Below are 15,747 nucleotides of genomic sequence, written 5' to 3'. Positions count from 1 at the left end.
ATTGCCCTTCAAAATGCTTTTTTTGAATGTGTAAAATTCTGAGGACCGAGTCTTGCAGAGTATGTCATCTTGTTAATGGTTTTTTGGACTTAATGATTCACAATTAAATTGCACTACGTTTTAAGAGTTATATTCCCAAACAGAAAATATATTCCATTGGTTACTTGAACAAATCTTCTAATTTTTCTTAAAATGCAAATTAGATAGATCAAATTCACTTTTCATATATAACAACTTCTTTTGGCGGATGCTTTGAAAGATATAAAGCAACAGGGAATTTTTTTTTTTTGTATAAGATGATAATATAGTAACACTGCATAGTTTTGTATACGTAAAAATTCCAATTAACTCTCAATTTAATTTTGAAAATATTTTCTTCTTTCTGAATAGTTCCTAAAGTAAAAAATTATATAAATAATTTTTCAAGTATTAGAAATGATGCCAAATACTCTTTCAAATATTTATATTTTAAAATTAGTATATAAACATTAATAAAATATATAAATACAAAAATTAATTTGCTGAATATTCATATATTTAAGGAACTATTTATATATTTTTATTCTTTTAGGGACTATTTAAGAGAGTCAGAAAGGGTTAATACATGAAGGAGCACATCTATAATTTTATAAATCTAATCCCCTTATTCTTAAAGAAAAAAAAAAACTAATAATGGCACATTCAGTACTGTGTAAATTTTGTTATTGGTAAAGATGAAACAAAGAGCTTCTTAATATTTGACTGGATAGTTATGTTGGCTTGGCATAGATGCTAGCTCTTTCATTGGAGACGATGATTAAATATAATCCTCCACATTGTGGCCAAGAGATTTATAGTCATTTAAATGATGATTTAATTAACAAACATATAATTGTATTAGTGCACTGAACAAATATTTTGATTTAGAGAATAATATTATAAAACTTCATGAATACAAGGAGAAGATGGAGAAATTACATATCCATCATCCCTATCCACAGCGGTTTAATCATTATCTACTTCCTCTGTCATCATTTCCTGTTCTAATCATATTTCTTTTTAGCCTGTGCAACTCAGCCTGCACTTCATCAGCCTTGGGATGTGAATGATCTCCGGAAGAGAACACATGAATGTCATTTTTGGCCTCAATCCAACTCAACCCTGGATCTTTCTCTAAGATCGATCCCCTCATATTTCGTCTTATTTCTGCAACTTTATCCCATCTCCTTGCAGCGGAATAAAGATTAGAAAGCAAAACAAGCGTCGGACCATCTTCTGCTTTCAATCTCAAAACTTCCTCTGCTGCATGAATTCCCACTTTAAAATTTTTATTTATAACACAAGCACTTAACAAAGTTCTCCATAGTTCCAGATTATCTTCAGTATAAGGTGACTTATTGATAATTTCTTTCGCCTCTTCCAGTAATGCTGCTCGACTGAACAAATTTACCATGCAAGAGTAGTGCTTAGGCCCTGGAATCAAGCCAATGCGGTTCATATAATTCCAGAGAAAATTTCCTTGCTCAACCCACCTACGGTGGCTGCAACCAGACAATAAAGACAAGAATGTCACTTGATCGGGAATCAGACCTTGTTTGAGAATCTCCTCAAAAAGTTTCAATGCCTCCTCGACCATTCCATGGTGACTATATCCACCAAGCATTGAGTTCCAACACTTCAAATCTGGGTCTGAAACTTGGGAAAATACCAAATATGCAGCTTCAAGGCTACCATTTTTTGCATACATATCAATTAGACTCCCAGAAACAGACATTTCAACATCATAACCCAATTTAACAGCATAGCAATGAATTATTTCGCCTTGTCTTAAAAGTGCAAGGTCAGCACAGGCACTAAAAACTCCACTGAGAACATAGTCATCAACCTCATGGGCTTCATGAACCATTTCGAAAAAGCATCTAATTGCCCTAATTCCATCAGTCGTTTTAGAATAACCAGTGATCATTTCCGTCCAGAGAATAACATCCTTCACTGATATTGAATAAAATACTCGCCGAGCAGCTTCACTTTCATGATTTTTGAAATACATAGACACTAGAGTGCTTCCTACAAACATGCTTCTCTCAAATCCCATTTTAATAACTTCAGCATGAAGAGATTTTCCATAACTGGAAGATGGGAATGCGCCAGTTGCTGATATAATGCTAGCATAGGTGTAGTCATCCGGTTCAGGAAAACACATTTCTCGCAACTGAACAAATAAATTCATGGCATTCTTTCCATCCTCATTCTCAGAATACCCAGCAATCATTGAGTTCCAAGAAACTAAATCCGGGCATTCCATTCTACTAAAAATCTCATAAGCTGTTCGCGTATTGCCAATGTTGCAGTACATGTCTACAAGAGCATTTTGTAGATGTAAATCCACCGGCACATTCCTAACAATCACATGGGCATGAATCAATCTACCAGAGCGATAATCCTTCAGATGACTACAGGCATTCAAAACCATACAATAGGTGAACTGGGTTGGGACAAAACCAACCCTCATCATTGTAATAAACAGCCGAAAACCCTCCTTGATCTTATTATTCTTCAGATATCCCACAATGAGAGAATTCCAAGCAACATCATCTCTATCAATCATATCCCCAAAAACCAATTCAGCGGAACTCAAATCCCCGCAGGTTGAGTACATATTAAGCAAAGAAGTTTGGAAACAAATATCATTCAAACCCAACTTGAAGGCCTTGGCATGAAGCGATGATCCAAACCACCAATGTTGAAGCAAGGAAGATGCTTGCAGCAAGCTAGTAAAAGTCATGCTGGAGGGTCTTAGACCCTTAGTTTCCATCTGGATATACAGTTCAAGAGCCGAAATGGCATGGTTTGATGAAGCTCGAGAATAGGCTGCAAAAAGTGCGTTGTAGGAAACAACAGTTCTGTGAGGCATTTTGTCGAACACAAGGTGAGAGTCTGTGAGTGAACCACACCGAGCGTACATGGAGAGGATGTTGTTGTACACAAACGGAGATTGGGAGTTGAAGACAGTGGTAGTAGTTAATATTAGGGCGTGGAGTTGACGCGCCTCTCGTATTGAAGTGACGCTGGTGCATTTTTGGAGCAGAGACAGAGCATGACCCTCTACTGCACAAAAACATACTTTGTTCATGTAATTGTTGCATGCTATGTCTCAGCCACACCACACACAATTGCATGCTATTGAAGTGACAGGGTCAAAATGTTTATTTTATATCTCTAAACTTTATAATAAATAAATGTTTTTAAATATATAAATTATATTGTAAGTATGATATTTATGATAATAAACGCTGTTTTAACAAAATAGTTATGTTTTTGAAAATTATATTGATATACAAGACTATTTTTAACTAAAGACATTTTATATTGAAAATATTAAAGCTTAATTTAAAAATAATTTGAATGACATAAATGTAACATCCCAAAATACAGTGTAAAAACTATATAATAGAATAATCACATCGATTAATATTAATATTACAGATCAGTCTTACAAAATAAAAAACGTACGCTTGTGGCCGAACGACCTTACAGAGAAACAAGAAAACTAGAACCGAACAACATAAGCAAACCCGACCGAACGGTTTACAAAAGGCTATACCGAACAGTCCTACAAAATAAGAGGGAAAAGATGAACCGCCAGCTTAGCATGCCCACATTCATACTTTACAAATTCCAATATACATTCATGAGCTATTCCTCCCCGGAACGCTCGTCCATAATCCAAAACATTTCATCCATATCATATTCTATTCATCTTTCATTATTAATAATCTCAATTAAACCCTTCGTACAAAGATCACTAAGGATACCAAATACCGAACGTTAAACATCAACCCTGAACCAGACCGAACGCTTGGAGTGAGGCCAAAGGTCTCCAGTTCCAAACAGATCAAAACCGAGAAATGGAATCATTGGTTTTAAGAAAGGGAGTGATTAACATAATAGTTCTCAAGAACGATTAGGAATCAAACGTTTATTTACTAGGTGAGCCAATTGAATGAACTAACTCCCGAGTTAGACCAAACGCTAATAGGCCTAGGCCGAATATTAAGACTCTAGGCTGAAACCAATTTAAGACAGACACCGTGGAAACCTCAAATACGAGTAAAGAATTGAATCAGGTGAATAAACCGAACGTCAATAAATATACTTAGCTTTTGAATGAGTTAAACATTAAGAACAATCAGAATGTCAGTCGAAGACCGAACACCGAAAAGGGCGAACCCTATTGAGTTTGAACGAACATTCTTTTATATATATATATATATATATATATATATATATATATATATATATATATATATATATATATATCTCAGAAAGGAGAATGAGTACCTGGTGTAAGACCGAGCACTTATTTAGCACGAGCGCTTGGTGGAAGACCGAGCACTACTCAGTACGAACGCTTGGTGTAAGACCGAGCACTACTAAACTTATAGGAGAAAGGCTTGATAAATATAATAAGATATCATTTTGAGTAGTGTTTAAGAACAAATGAAAATATACAATTACATATAGATATACTTAAGTTTATAACCGAATACCAAGGAACAACTATGCTTGGCCGAACGCTCATGCACAGTATTACAAAACGAAGACGTTCGTCCTCAACTAGGATTCTTCCCAAATGAAAGAATCCAATTCCAACCAAGTTCACTAGAAAAACCAAACGATCAAGGACTGTTCAGTGACGAACGTACACTTTCATAGGAAAATTTCATACTAGAATTCTTTATATCAATTCATCTCTCAACATCTATTTTCATAAACTCAAACATCCATATCATAGTAAATAATCATACTTCATATACATTCAGCCACTCAACAAACATGCATTCATTAGCAACGAACGTAGAAGCGAACATACAATTAAATTATATAAGCTCCCCTTACCTCTAAGTGTGACCAAACGTTCAACAATGCACCTCTAGGCGTGACCGAACGTTCAACAATGCAGAAATATATCTCCTCACTACTGAAATCTTAGAGTTCGACGATCACCCCTTTCAAACTAAACCAAACAGGAAAAACAGAAATACTCAGAACAAAGTGACTTATTCATGCAACCAAGAATATGGGTTCGCATGTGTAAGAAGAACGAACGTTCTAAAGAGAAAGTGACTTACCAGTTTCAGAACCAAAAACTGATCGATTCAACTGGAAGCTCTTGACGCCGGGAGTGCTCCAGCGGTGCCTGAGTGGTGAACGGAGAAGAGAAAGTGAGTGTTTTGTAGAGAGAAGGAAAAGCTTTTAGAGAGAAGAAGGAGAAAAATGAAGTTTCAGAGTTTGAAAGAGAGGTTGCATGCAGAGAGTGGCGTGAGTTTTGAAAAACTAAGCTTTGCTACCACCGTCAAGGATGAACGGCCACTTCATTGCCCACATCTGTCTCCCACTTTCTGATTTCCAGATTTTCTTCGCTTGACACCTGGTGTCCGCTCAAAGTGGTTTTGGATGCGTTTTTAATGAGGTCTGACAATAAACGACAAAAAAAAAACGCTTTCACTGAAGAAAGTTCCCAGACTTTCTTACAAAATAGCCTAAAAATGTTCCGATTCAGTATAATTTTTATAATTTGGATAGACAGATGCTTTATAATCCATATATATTTGAATAAGTTGCTATGCTAATCTTAACTTTTTCTATTAATCAAAATATAATATGTTAAGTAAATAGTTAAAATATACTAGACTCTAATTAACATGATATTTTTATAAACATGAAGAAGAGTTTGATATTTAAATATATATGAAAGAAGACAATATTAGAAAAAATAATCTCATTGAATGAACTTTAAGTATTTTAAAAAGTTAGTTCCTCACTTTTAACATGTTTACAAAATAAAATTAGAGTTGAACTTTGATATATTATTGATGTAAATTTTATATTATTAACTAATAAAAAATTTAAATAGCACTTTCTTAAAATAATTGTAAAAATTAATAACTTTTGTGGAAGAAAAAAAAATAGAAACGAAAAAAGAATTAAAAAAACAAAAATAGTATTTCAATAAGGACGGAAGATAAAACAAAAAATGTCCTTATCAGACCTAATTTGCGTAGGGTCTCGGTCAATTATAACTTGTCTATCATTTTCGAATTTCGTAATTGTATTTTTCAAATTGATTCTGCAATTCTTTATTCTGGCCTTGACTCAATAATCAGAGAGCTATATATCTAAAATCAAAAGGTCTAAAATTATTTCAGCTAAAAATATATCAAAATTATTGTATTATATTATTCTATATTACAGTGTTTTAATCAGGCATGCTGATAAACACATTGATCAAAATCTCAACCAAAGAAAAAAGAAATCTACTCAATCTCTCTTTATATATAGCATTAATCATAGCAAACAAGCTTTTCTGAGAGACAACACTTTATTCCAGAAAGTACAAACACTTACACATAGAAAAGATAATTAAGTTTATTCATAAAGAAATAAAACACTATCGAGATAGTTTTCATCTTTTGAAACAGGTAATGGATTTTCTGGATCAAATTCTGCAATGAGAGTGCTTAGTTATCAGCAATCTCGAGAAGAATTGAACAGAGATCCTTGGTTTTACCAAGCATGGCCATGTGATCTGCTCCATTGATCTCCCTCACAGTATGAATTCCAGCATTTTGGATCATCCATTGTTGGTACTCTTTTGGAATTATCAAGTCCTCACTGAGGACAATATAGGCACGTGAGACAGACGCATAACCCTCTCGGGAGAAATTTTTTGCCTCTGAAAGTTCTTCAGGAAAGAGTGAGCCTTTCCTTACGAGAGTCTTGGCCAATTCCAGATCCTGCAAAATCCAAGTCAAAAACATTTTAAAATTCTATCCCCTCAAAAGAATTGCCATCATTTGTCTTACGTGTCTGTGTGTCTGTGACTACCTCGGTGGAGCAGAGTTGGTACACAGAAGTGGACAAAAACTCAGGACCGAAAAGAAACGTGGTTTTGTTTCCAGTCTTCGATATCTCGCAGTCCATCCATCCATTAAGTGGTTCTTTCTCAGTCAACTGTCCAAATCCACATCCACAACGTTAATTATCTATTTCGCATCTTTATTTTAATTAACCATTTTTCTAACAATACTTAAAGTACATAGATCAAAATTAACTTTAATTTGGTGATTTTAATTGAGATAGACAGAGTAATTTTTGTTGTACAGAGCAAGGATATCCGTGTTTCGACATTCATTGCCACTAGTTATCCAAACTCTATCCAACCAATTTTAAGGAGGTAGATTAAAGATGAGTTTAAAGCGTATTAATATAGTATGGTAGCGGTAGGTTTTTAAAATAGTAAAAATGTAATTGTTCTATTCTTGAGTGGATAACCATTTTAATTCTCACCTCATCCCTGCATCTACTAAATTAATACTATGTATTTAATATATACACACAAACTCATATCTCATGCCTGCTATATATATATATATATATATATATATATATATATATATATATATATATATATATATATATATAAATCAACAAAAAAAATATACTATAAATTATTTGAAGACAACATTAAAATTACGTAAATATATTTTATGGACTGCATTTCACAATTTTAAGGAGGTAGATTAAAGATGAGTTTAAAGCGTATTAATATAGTATGGTAGCGTATTAAAAAAATCGTTAGTCTTTCACTCTATTACTTGGGATAAACATTGTTAGAACAAATAATCACACAAATATATAAAAATTTAGAAAAACTGTATAACGCACAAATAGATAAAAAATTTAGAAAAATTGCGGCAAAGGGAATGAAAAGAGTACAGTAGATGCACCTACTCATTTAATTTAATGGTGAACACCGATCAGAAAAGTACGTCTTAGCTTTTCACAGGTATATTTTGTAAGTACCTTACAGTTTGTAATTTGTATGCATAATCTGGTTTTTATTTACTTTAATAATAATAAAAAAAAAAAAAACATACCTCTTGTAATACATGGGAGGGTTTGTGGTGGGGATCAGGAGCAAAAGCTGAAAGAAAAACTCCGAGAGATACTTTTTCTGGAAAATTTTCCATTGCAAGGGCTATGTTCATCCCTCCAAAGTTATGTCCGACAAGGACAACTGTTTCTGTAGGAGGAAGAGACGCCAAAAGATCCAACAAAGGTTTGGAATAGTGATAAAAAGTGGGGATGTCTTGTATTTTTTGTGTGTCTATGCCTGAAGCTGCAAGGTCAAGGACTGTGACTTTATGGCCAGCTGATGCCAAAAGTGGCTTCAGCTTGTACCAGCACCAAGCACCATGGCCAAGACCATGCACCAGGACAAAGTGCTTTTTCTTACTCTCATTCTCACTCATCCTGTCTTTCCAGTGCTTTCCTCACTGTGTTCTCCTCTGTAACGTATATATAGAAAACACAAATGAAATTAGGCAAATTTCATCCACATTTCAGTAAGATCCCACTACATTTTTCTTGGTATGTTTTGTTATATGTAATAATAATTAGGTTAACTTCGTTTCTAGGTCTTCACACCTTTGAATTGTATTTTTAAACTATATTTTTAATTTAGTTTCTAGGTATTTACTTATTTTAGTTGAATTTTGTTCAATATATTGTTGTTATTATTATGATATATCAATTCAAAAAAATCATAAACTTTATTCAATCTTTTTAAGAGCCTCTTTATAAAAAACATAAATAGTTTAGGAACATAAATAATTATTTTTAACTCTAGTGCTATTTTAAAAGGTTACAATTTAAATGGATAAACAAAAGGAAGATTATGAATAAGTTATAAGCATTATTATTATTTTTCTTAAAAAAGTTACCTTTCTAAACTTCAAGTCAATATATATACTTTTTCTATAAATTATAAAATAATTAAGATAAATGAATTACTACAAAAAAATGTTATATTATTGAATAATCAACTGGTAAATAAATTTTAGTGATAGATTTTTAAATTTTAAATACATACAAAAATATTTATCGATAAAAGATCCGTCATAAAATTTATGAGTAAGATCTAACAATAATTTATATATTGATAAGTTTCATTAGCAAAATAAACATCAAAATTTTCATTATAAATTTTTATCACGTACATAGTAAAATTTATCAGTAAATTCATCTATATTTTTTTAAAACTCAATAATTTATTTTTAAATCTATTGATAGTTAAATTTTTAAAATATTTGTTGATGTTTTCTTTGATAAATCTATTTGTAAAATAAGTTTCAATTTTGTTGTAAGAAAAAAAAAAGGAAAAAAAGGATAAGAAAGAATAGAAGGATGTAGTGACATCCACAAAAGAGAAGAGAAGAAGAAGAAGGGACAACAACTATAAAAAGGAAATGATGTGAATTGTGAAGGTGATGGTAGGATGTAAAGGAGGGGAATGCAAAGGAGAGGAGGAAAAAAAAGAAGAAAAAAAAATAATAGTAATAATAATATTAAAGAAAAAGCAGGTGTAGGAATTTTTATTATAATTTTAATGTAGAGTAATTTAGGGATTTCACCTTTTATGGGATGTAGATAGAAACAAGTGGGGTGCAGGAATAAACACCCTTTCTATATTGCTTCTTGGGCTTGAGATAAGCCCACTAGTCCTAATCCAAACATTAGGGTGTTACTCCCTCCACCACCACATTTTCTCCCTCCACCTCCCCAATTTTATTACATATTTTTTGAATTACAAAACTAACCTTTCATAATTACAAAAATAACCTTTTTACTTTTTAATCCTAATTATTTATTTTAACCCTAAAATCTATTTTTCTACCCCTTCTCACCCACCTCCCAACCCTCTCAGATTCTCACCCAAACTCCATACCCAAACTCCATGACATCCATTTTTCATCTTCCATCTTTCCTCCATATCCATTATTCAAAAATAATATATCAAAAAATATAAATTATATTATTTAAATATCTTCAAAATTAATATAAAAAAAACTGTAAAATATAAACCGTATAATCTTTAAAGGGATGTTGACATCCGTTGACGGATGCTCACATCCGTTTAAAGATTATACGGTTTATATTTTAGGGTTTTATTACGCACCTTTACACCTCTGAACCTCTCACGCCTCTGAACCAGCACCTTGAAGCACCACCACACTCACGGTTGAAGATGATTTGCTTTCTCCATTTTCAATCTTACTAAACACAAAGTCCACCGCACTCTCACGTCACAATTCTGTAAAAGAGAAGAAGAAGTAGAACATGATAGACAACCCAAGGGTAATGGAACGTAAATAATAAAGAGAAAGATGGAAGAATGATAAAGAGAATGAATGTCCATATGAGATTTTAAATAATATTAACCATAAAATTTTAATAAGGGTAAAATAGGAATGAAAAAATAAAGAAAAGGGTAAAAGGGGAATGGGGTGGTGGAGGAAGCAAGTTGTGGTGGTGGAGGGAGTAACACCCCAAACATTATTATTATTAAACCCTACATATTAGAAATAAAAAAAAATATAAAAATAAAGAGAATGAATGACTTTTTTGTTGAGCAAGAACAACCTCTGGTTTCTTGTAATTCTTTTAGGAATTATGTGATTTTTTATTTATTCAACATTATTCATGTACTCATATCATACACAATTCAATATTATGTTATTGGTTAGTGAATCATTTATATAACTTGTTGTTTGTATATAATGTTCATAATACGAGAATGTGATGAAAAATGGTTGTATTGTTATCTATATATTATTGGAATGATGATTATTTTAAAATGAACTCACCTTATTCTATCTGTATATGTAATATGTTATGATCTAGGTAGTACGAAAACAAGTAATGAACCAAATACCAATTATAACATTTCCAATATAATATTCTCAATTTTTTAATAAATTTTCTCACCTCAAAAAATTTTAAACTCAATATTATGAAATGTTTTTTTTATTTTTAAATTTCAATCAACATTTTCGTTTATACGTATTTACTCAATATAAGTATCTTATTTTACTATAATCTTCCAAATTCATTCTACACTGATATTGATAAAAACTCACGTAACTAATTCATTTTTATTTACCAGAAAAGATACAGAAAAAAAGAAGAAGAAATATTTGTTCCCTTCTGATTTATCCGAACAAGTTATATTTAAATAGATCGCACATACTCATTTTAGATAAACCCTTTGACTAAATAATTCTTTTTATGATTTTAATTATTTTTAAATAACTTCAGAAGTCCTTAAATTAGTCAACATTAGATATGCATTACACCCCGAGTAGATTATCAAATAATGTTTTACTTTATCATTTTAAACTATCTTCATATTTATCTCTATTTATAATTCTATCAGTCACTTAGTATACACGTGCTCACATGTGTCCTTAGCTAATCTCTCTTCTTTCTTTACATGCGTTAAAGCAATATATAAAAGTAGTGCTTGTATGTGATACAATAATAAAATAGTAATAACATTAGTCTTTTTTTGCAGCTCTATTATCAGTCTTCTTTCCTTTCTTGTTTCAGGGAGAACATTGTTACCAAATGTAAGAAAGTTATGTCTTTGCCTTTAATTACAAGTGGACCCCATACAATGGAGATCGTGGGCTGGTTGCCATTATTTAAAAATTAAATGTTTGAGGCATTAGTTTGGATTATTACCAACCTTGTGCTGAATTTTTAGGCAAAGCACTGTACAACTAAATTTCCTAAAATTAGGTCAATTATTGGTGAGCTTTCTCATTCTATCATTAATTTTGAATAACTAAATTGAAAATAAAATCTAGATTTTTTTTAAATAAATTAGTTGGAATTTTTATAGATTTAAATTTACATTTTTTTAAAACAAAAAATTAGAGGTTTATAAATAATTTTGATATTGGTTGATATTAAAAAAAAGTGATTATAAATTTAAAAATAACGAAAAATCAATGCTAACAAGTATGTTTTATGGACACTAATTCTATTAAACATAATAATATAGGTACACTTTTTAAGTGAGTATATAGGTACAACTATTCAATCTATCGAAGAAAAAATTCACTTGAAAAGACACTCTGAGTCCAATCAGAGATTTGACACTACTTTTTATTTAAAACTTTAAAACAATAACTTATTGAATCTTTCATCTTTATTATAATACTCTATTTTTTTATTTTTATTTAATGTCTGACTTATACCTCGTTTAGACTCCCAGGACAAAAACTCATTATACATTAGGTGAACTTTTCCATTCATTTAGATTCCCTGACAAAAACTCATTATATATTAGGTGAACTTTTCCATTCCTATCATTTAGATAGGGGTAAGTGAAAATATTAGGTGAGATAAGATGCAGAGAGAGAAAGAGAAGCATTTAGTGTTGATTCACGGAGGCGGCCATGGTGCTTGGTGTTGGTATAAGGTCGCTGCATTGCTGAAATCGAGTGGACACCGTGTGACAGCTCTGGACATGGCTGCCTCCGGGATCCATCCGAAGCAGGCGGAGGAGCTGAATTCAATATCAGAATACTATGAGCCTTTGATGGAATTTCTGGAGAGTTTGGATGCTGAAGAGCGTGTGATCCTCGTCGGTCATAGCTTGGGTGGGATCGGCATGTCCTTAGCCATGGAAAGCTTCCCCGAAAAGATCGCAGCTGCGGTATTTGTCAGTACCTTGATGCCTTCTCCCGATCTAAGCTTGTTCACTCTTTCTCAGGAGGTGGTGTACTTCATTTTTAATGTTCTGATCACTACGTAAACTGCTTAAATTTCCTCTCTTCACTCAATTTCATTTCATTTCTAAAGTCCCGGGCTCGTCGAAGATCGGAATCTAAGTATGACAACAACAGCAGTCAACCGGAAAAATCAATTAAATTCTCGCCTGAATTCTTAGCATCCAATTTATACCAACTCTCTCCACCGGAGGTATGCACTTTGAAATAAAATATATAAATTACAATTTTTTTAATGTAATTTTGTTTTTTTCTGTGATTTTAGTTGCTATCTTTTTAAAAGGAATGGGTTTTCCTATTACAATTATTACTTATCAATATTTTTTTCAAACAAATATAGGGGGACGCCCATTTCTTTTACTACTAAATATAAAGTTTAATACATACTGATTTTGGCTTTTTAGTATTCAAGTTTGATTTTTGATATTAAAGTTAATCCGATTCAGATTATAAAAACTTTTTATTTTGAGATTTTATAATGAATTTTTTATTAAAATTGACTGAATCACTGTTCAAATATCGTGATTAAACGTTTAAACATGATAATTTTAAAGTTAATCAGCTTTAAAACGGTTTGGTTTATATAGGGTTTCGACATGATTTCACTTAACAAATAGTTAGACAGACAGATAGACAGTTTACCGGAGTGCAACACCTTTTGATTCATAGTTATTTTTAATGGTTTTCTTTATATTTTTAAAGATGAGTTTTTATGAAGATTACTTTCAAATTTTTAAATATAATTTGGAAAAGATGATATCAACCAACTTTAATTAAAAAACAGTTAAATTTGTTTATATTCGAGTCCATAGATGTTTGATTTTGTCATGCTATTTTTTTTCAGAAGCGGTTGAGATTCATTTATAAACTGGAAACAATATTATTTGGATGAAATAAGAACAATTGTCGTGAACAGTTCAGTTAAATTTCATTCGTGTTGATATACAGTTTCACTAACAAGCGCACGGAAAAACTAGTAAGCAAAAATGTCCATTTGTAATTTAAGAAAATATCAATAATTACTTAATTAAGCGTAGAAATTTATCCAAAATTTAAAACTATATCATATAATAGAAATAAAATACTTTTTAACATATTGATCTACAAATTTGCATCAGTGTTTTTGGTGAAAACTTATAGATTCAGAATTAAGAGAACACAAAAAACCAGTTTATCATTAGACATATAATCATGAGGCATTTCATAGAGTGTGTAAATGAAGCAGGATTTGACCTTGGCATTGTCACTGTTGAGACCCACTCGCATTTTTGGTGATGAACAAATGTCGGGTGAGAATGCTAGACTGACAGAAGAGAAGTATGGAAGTGTGAAGAAGGTGTATATAATGTGCGAGCAAGACAACATGTTCAAACGTGAGGTGCAGCTCTCAATGATTGAACGAAACCCTCCAAATGATGTCAAAGTCATTGCTGGAGCAGATCACATGGTCATGTTCTCTAAACCACAAGAGTTTTTCTCTCACCTTCAAGAGATCGCCAACACCTATTACTAGAAATTGAATATTTTTGTTGGTTTTAATAGTGAACTTATGTGTGAAGAGTAAACACTGGAAAACAAAATACATCTTCGTTAATAAGGCAAAGAGCTTGCATTTTATGGGATTGGATTTTTGTTCCTCTAGGGCTTCGTTTGTGTATCATAACGGAACATCAGAGTGTATAATTATTATATGTTTGTAGGCGAGCTAGAAAGGTCTCCTCAATCATTTGAATAGCGCTCCTTTTAGTTATTTCAGAGGTAATAATTTCTTTGGAGTGTCCCATAAGAAGAGGTCTCCTCAATCACTTGATCAGCTTTCCCCTTAGTTATAAAGTCATTATATGGGTCATTAATGCAGTTTGTATTTTCAATGTTGTAATTAGTAGTTTATTAAAGGTATGATTTGTTTGTAAACTTACTAAGTATTTTGAATGTCCATGTTCGGTCAAGGTGCGTCATGTGGGCTATTATGTGATGATATATATATATTCAATTTGATGTTTCCTTCTGTTCAAGAGGTGATCATCACATTATATTTACAAGTCATTGTTCTTTTTTCATGATGTGGATTTCTTAATTGTCGTTATTAGACATCGTCAAAGCCTTTTTGTAAATTAGTGATATGACAGATTTTACATTCAAATATACCAACATATACTTCCGTTGGAGAACAATAAGTCTAAAATTTATGAAAAAGAATACTTTGACACGGCCAAAGTTTTTGACATTGATATGACACGCAGTGGGGCCCAAATTTTGTGAATGTACAGAAGGGTGATATTGTCATTTACCCTCTAAATTAAACGCTGCGTTTTATTTAGGGTGTTCTCTGTATTTAGTTTTCCAGTTGGTCTGATTTCACATTTTGGAAGCTAGGGTTGGGGTGATAGAGAAGCGGAGAAGTGGAAGAGCGTGTTGTGGTAGGGTTCGGTTGATAGAGAAGGCGAGAACTCCATGGGTGCCACTTAATCGGAGGGTGTATGGTTCTTCTTTGTTTCTTCTTTTGTCATGATTTTTGTATTTTTTCCATTTGTATTTGCTTCATTTTGGTGAACCCTAGACTAAAGGGGGCAAGGTGGTCTGAGGGAGAGTTGCAGTAGGGAGAACACTAAATTCTCAATCCGTGACGAGCACTGAGAGAAGACGGTTTGGGGAGTTATCTCTGTCTAATTTGAAAACTGTGTTTGAATGTCTAATTTGGCATATTATTTTGGTTAGTTTCCCTGTTTGACAAATTTGATTGTCCTGTATTGTAAACTAATATTGATTTATGACAAATATGGTTTGCTTGATTTGTAACTTGTGTCGTGTCTGATGCGTGCGAAATGCAATGCTGGTTTTCGGAGGGATGCATTTTATTAGAGGTGGTTGTCAATGTCTGAAAAAGGGATACCTATTAAGGATTGTAACCAACGAGGGAGTTGATTGAAGTGGAATATTTACATTTGGTTTCTCCCCTGAATAGGTAGCTGTTGAGAGTGAATTTCCGTAGTGCTTGAGTATTTCTCACATTGAATCATCCAATATTTAGAAGCTTTTGAGTAAAATTACTTTGACTTTTTGGATTTTATCATCTGAAAACCCTTATTTGTAGACCTGCTTAGTTTGGTTTTCAGATGGTAACAATGAA

General features: G+C 32.3%; 2 protein-coding genes across 3 annotated transcripts; one reads left to right on the top strand and one right to left on the bottom strand.

Moving 5' to 3' along the window:
* Positions 1-926: 926 nt before the first annotated feature.
* LOC108334785 (pentatricopeptide repeat-containing protein At3g50420) lies at positions 927-8,387 on the bottom strand. The gene is made up of 4 exons (XM_052869488.1): positions 7,920-8,387; positions 6,868-6,993; positions 6,503-6,776; positions 927-3,132 (listed from the first exon to the last, which is right to left on the bottom strand). The coding sequence occupies exons 1-4, from the start codon at positions 8,292-8,294 to the stop codon at positions 992-994; spliced, it is 2,916 nt and encodes a 971-aa protein (XP_052725448.1). The 5' UTR covers positions 8,295-8,387; the 3' UTR covers positions 927-991.
* A 3,707-nt stretch (positions 8,388-12,094) lies between these two features.
* On the top strand, positions 12,095-14,619 carry LOC108334626 (methyl jasmonate esterase 1). Of its 2 annotated transcripts, none has more exons than XM_017570511.2 (3): positions 12,095-12,604; positions 12,691-12,810; positions 13,843-14,619. In XM_017570511.2, exons 1-3 carry the CDS (start codon positions 12,236-12,238, stop codon positions 14,128-14,130), a joined length of 777 nt encoding a protein of 258 aa, XP_017426000.1. In that variant the 5' UTR covers positions 12,095-12,235; the 3' UTR covers positions 14,131-14,619. The 2 variants fall into 2 exon arrangements, with proteins under 2 accessions (XP_017426000.1, XP_017425999.1); XM_017570510.2 differs by having other exon boundaries at positions 12,151-12,604; positions 13,840-14,619.
* The last annotated feature ends 1,128 nt before the right edge of the window (positions 14,620-15,747 follow it).

This window comes from Vigna angularis, chromosome 10, assembly GCF_016808095.1.
Source record: "Vigna angularis cultivar LongXiaoDou No.4 chromosome 10, ASM1680809v1, whole genome shotgun sequence".
In the NCBI taxonomy this organism is placed as follows: Eukaryota; Viridiplantae; Streptophyta; class Magnoliopsida; order Fabales; family Fabaceae; genus Vigna; species Vigna angularis.
This window is presented reverse-complemented; position numbering and strand designations above follow the sequence as displayed.

What these genes read in the sequence shown, in the direction of transcription:
- LOC108334785 (XM_052869488.1), bottom strand. Translation starts at nt 8,294, where the DNA reads ATGAGTGAGAATGAGAGTAAGAAAAAGCACTTTGTCCTGGTGCATGGT. An exon ending in CCTCCCATGTATTACAAGAG is followed by an intron (nt 6,994 to 7,919) that starts GTATGTTTTTTT and finishes GGATTTGGACAG; the next exon opens with TTGACTGAGAAAGAACCACT. An exon ending in TCTCGAGATTGCTGATAACT is followed by an intron (nt 3,133 to 6,502) that starts AAGCACTCTCAT and finishes GGTGTGGCTGAG; the next exon opens with ACATAGCATGCAACAATTAC.
- LOC108334626 (XM_017570510.2), top strand. Translation starts at nt 12,236, where the DNA reads ATGCAGAGAGAGAAAGAGAAGCATTTAGTGTTGATTCACGGAGGCGGC. An exon ending in TGTTCACTCTTTCTCAGGAG is followed by an intron (nt 12,605 to 12,690) that starts GTGGTGTACTTC and finishes TCATTTCTAAAG; the next exon opens with TCCCGGGCTCGTCGAAGATC. An exon ending in ACCAACTCTCTCCACCGGAG is followed by an intron (nt 12,811 to 13,839) that starts GTATGCACTTTG and finishes GTGTAAATGAAG; the next exon opens with CAGGATTTGACCTTGGCATT.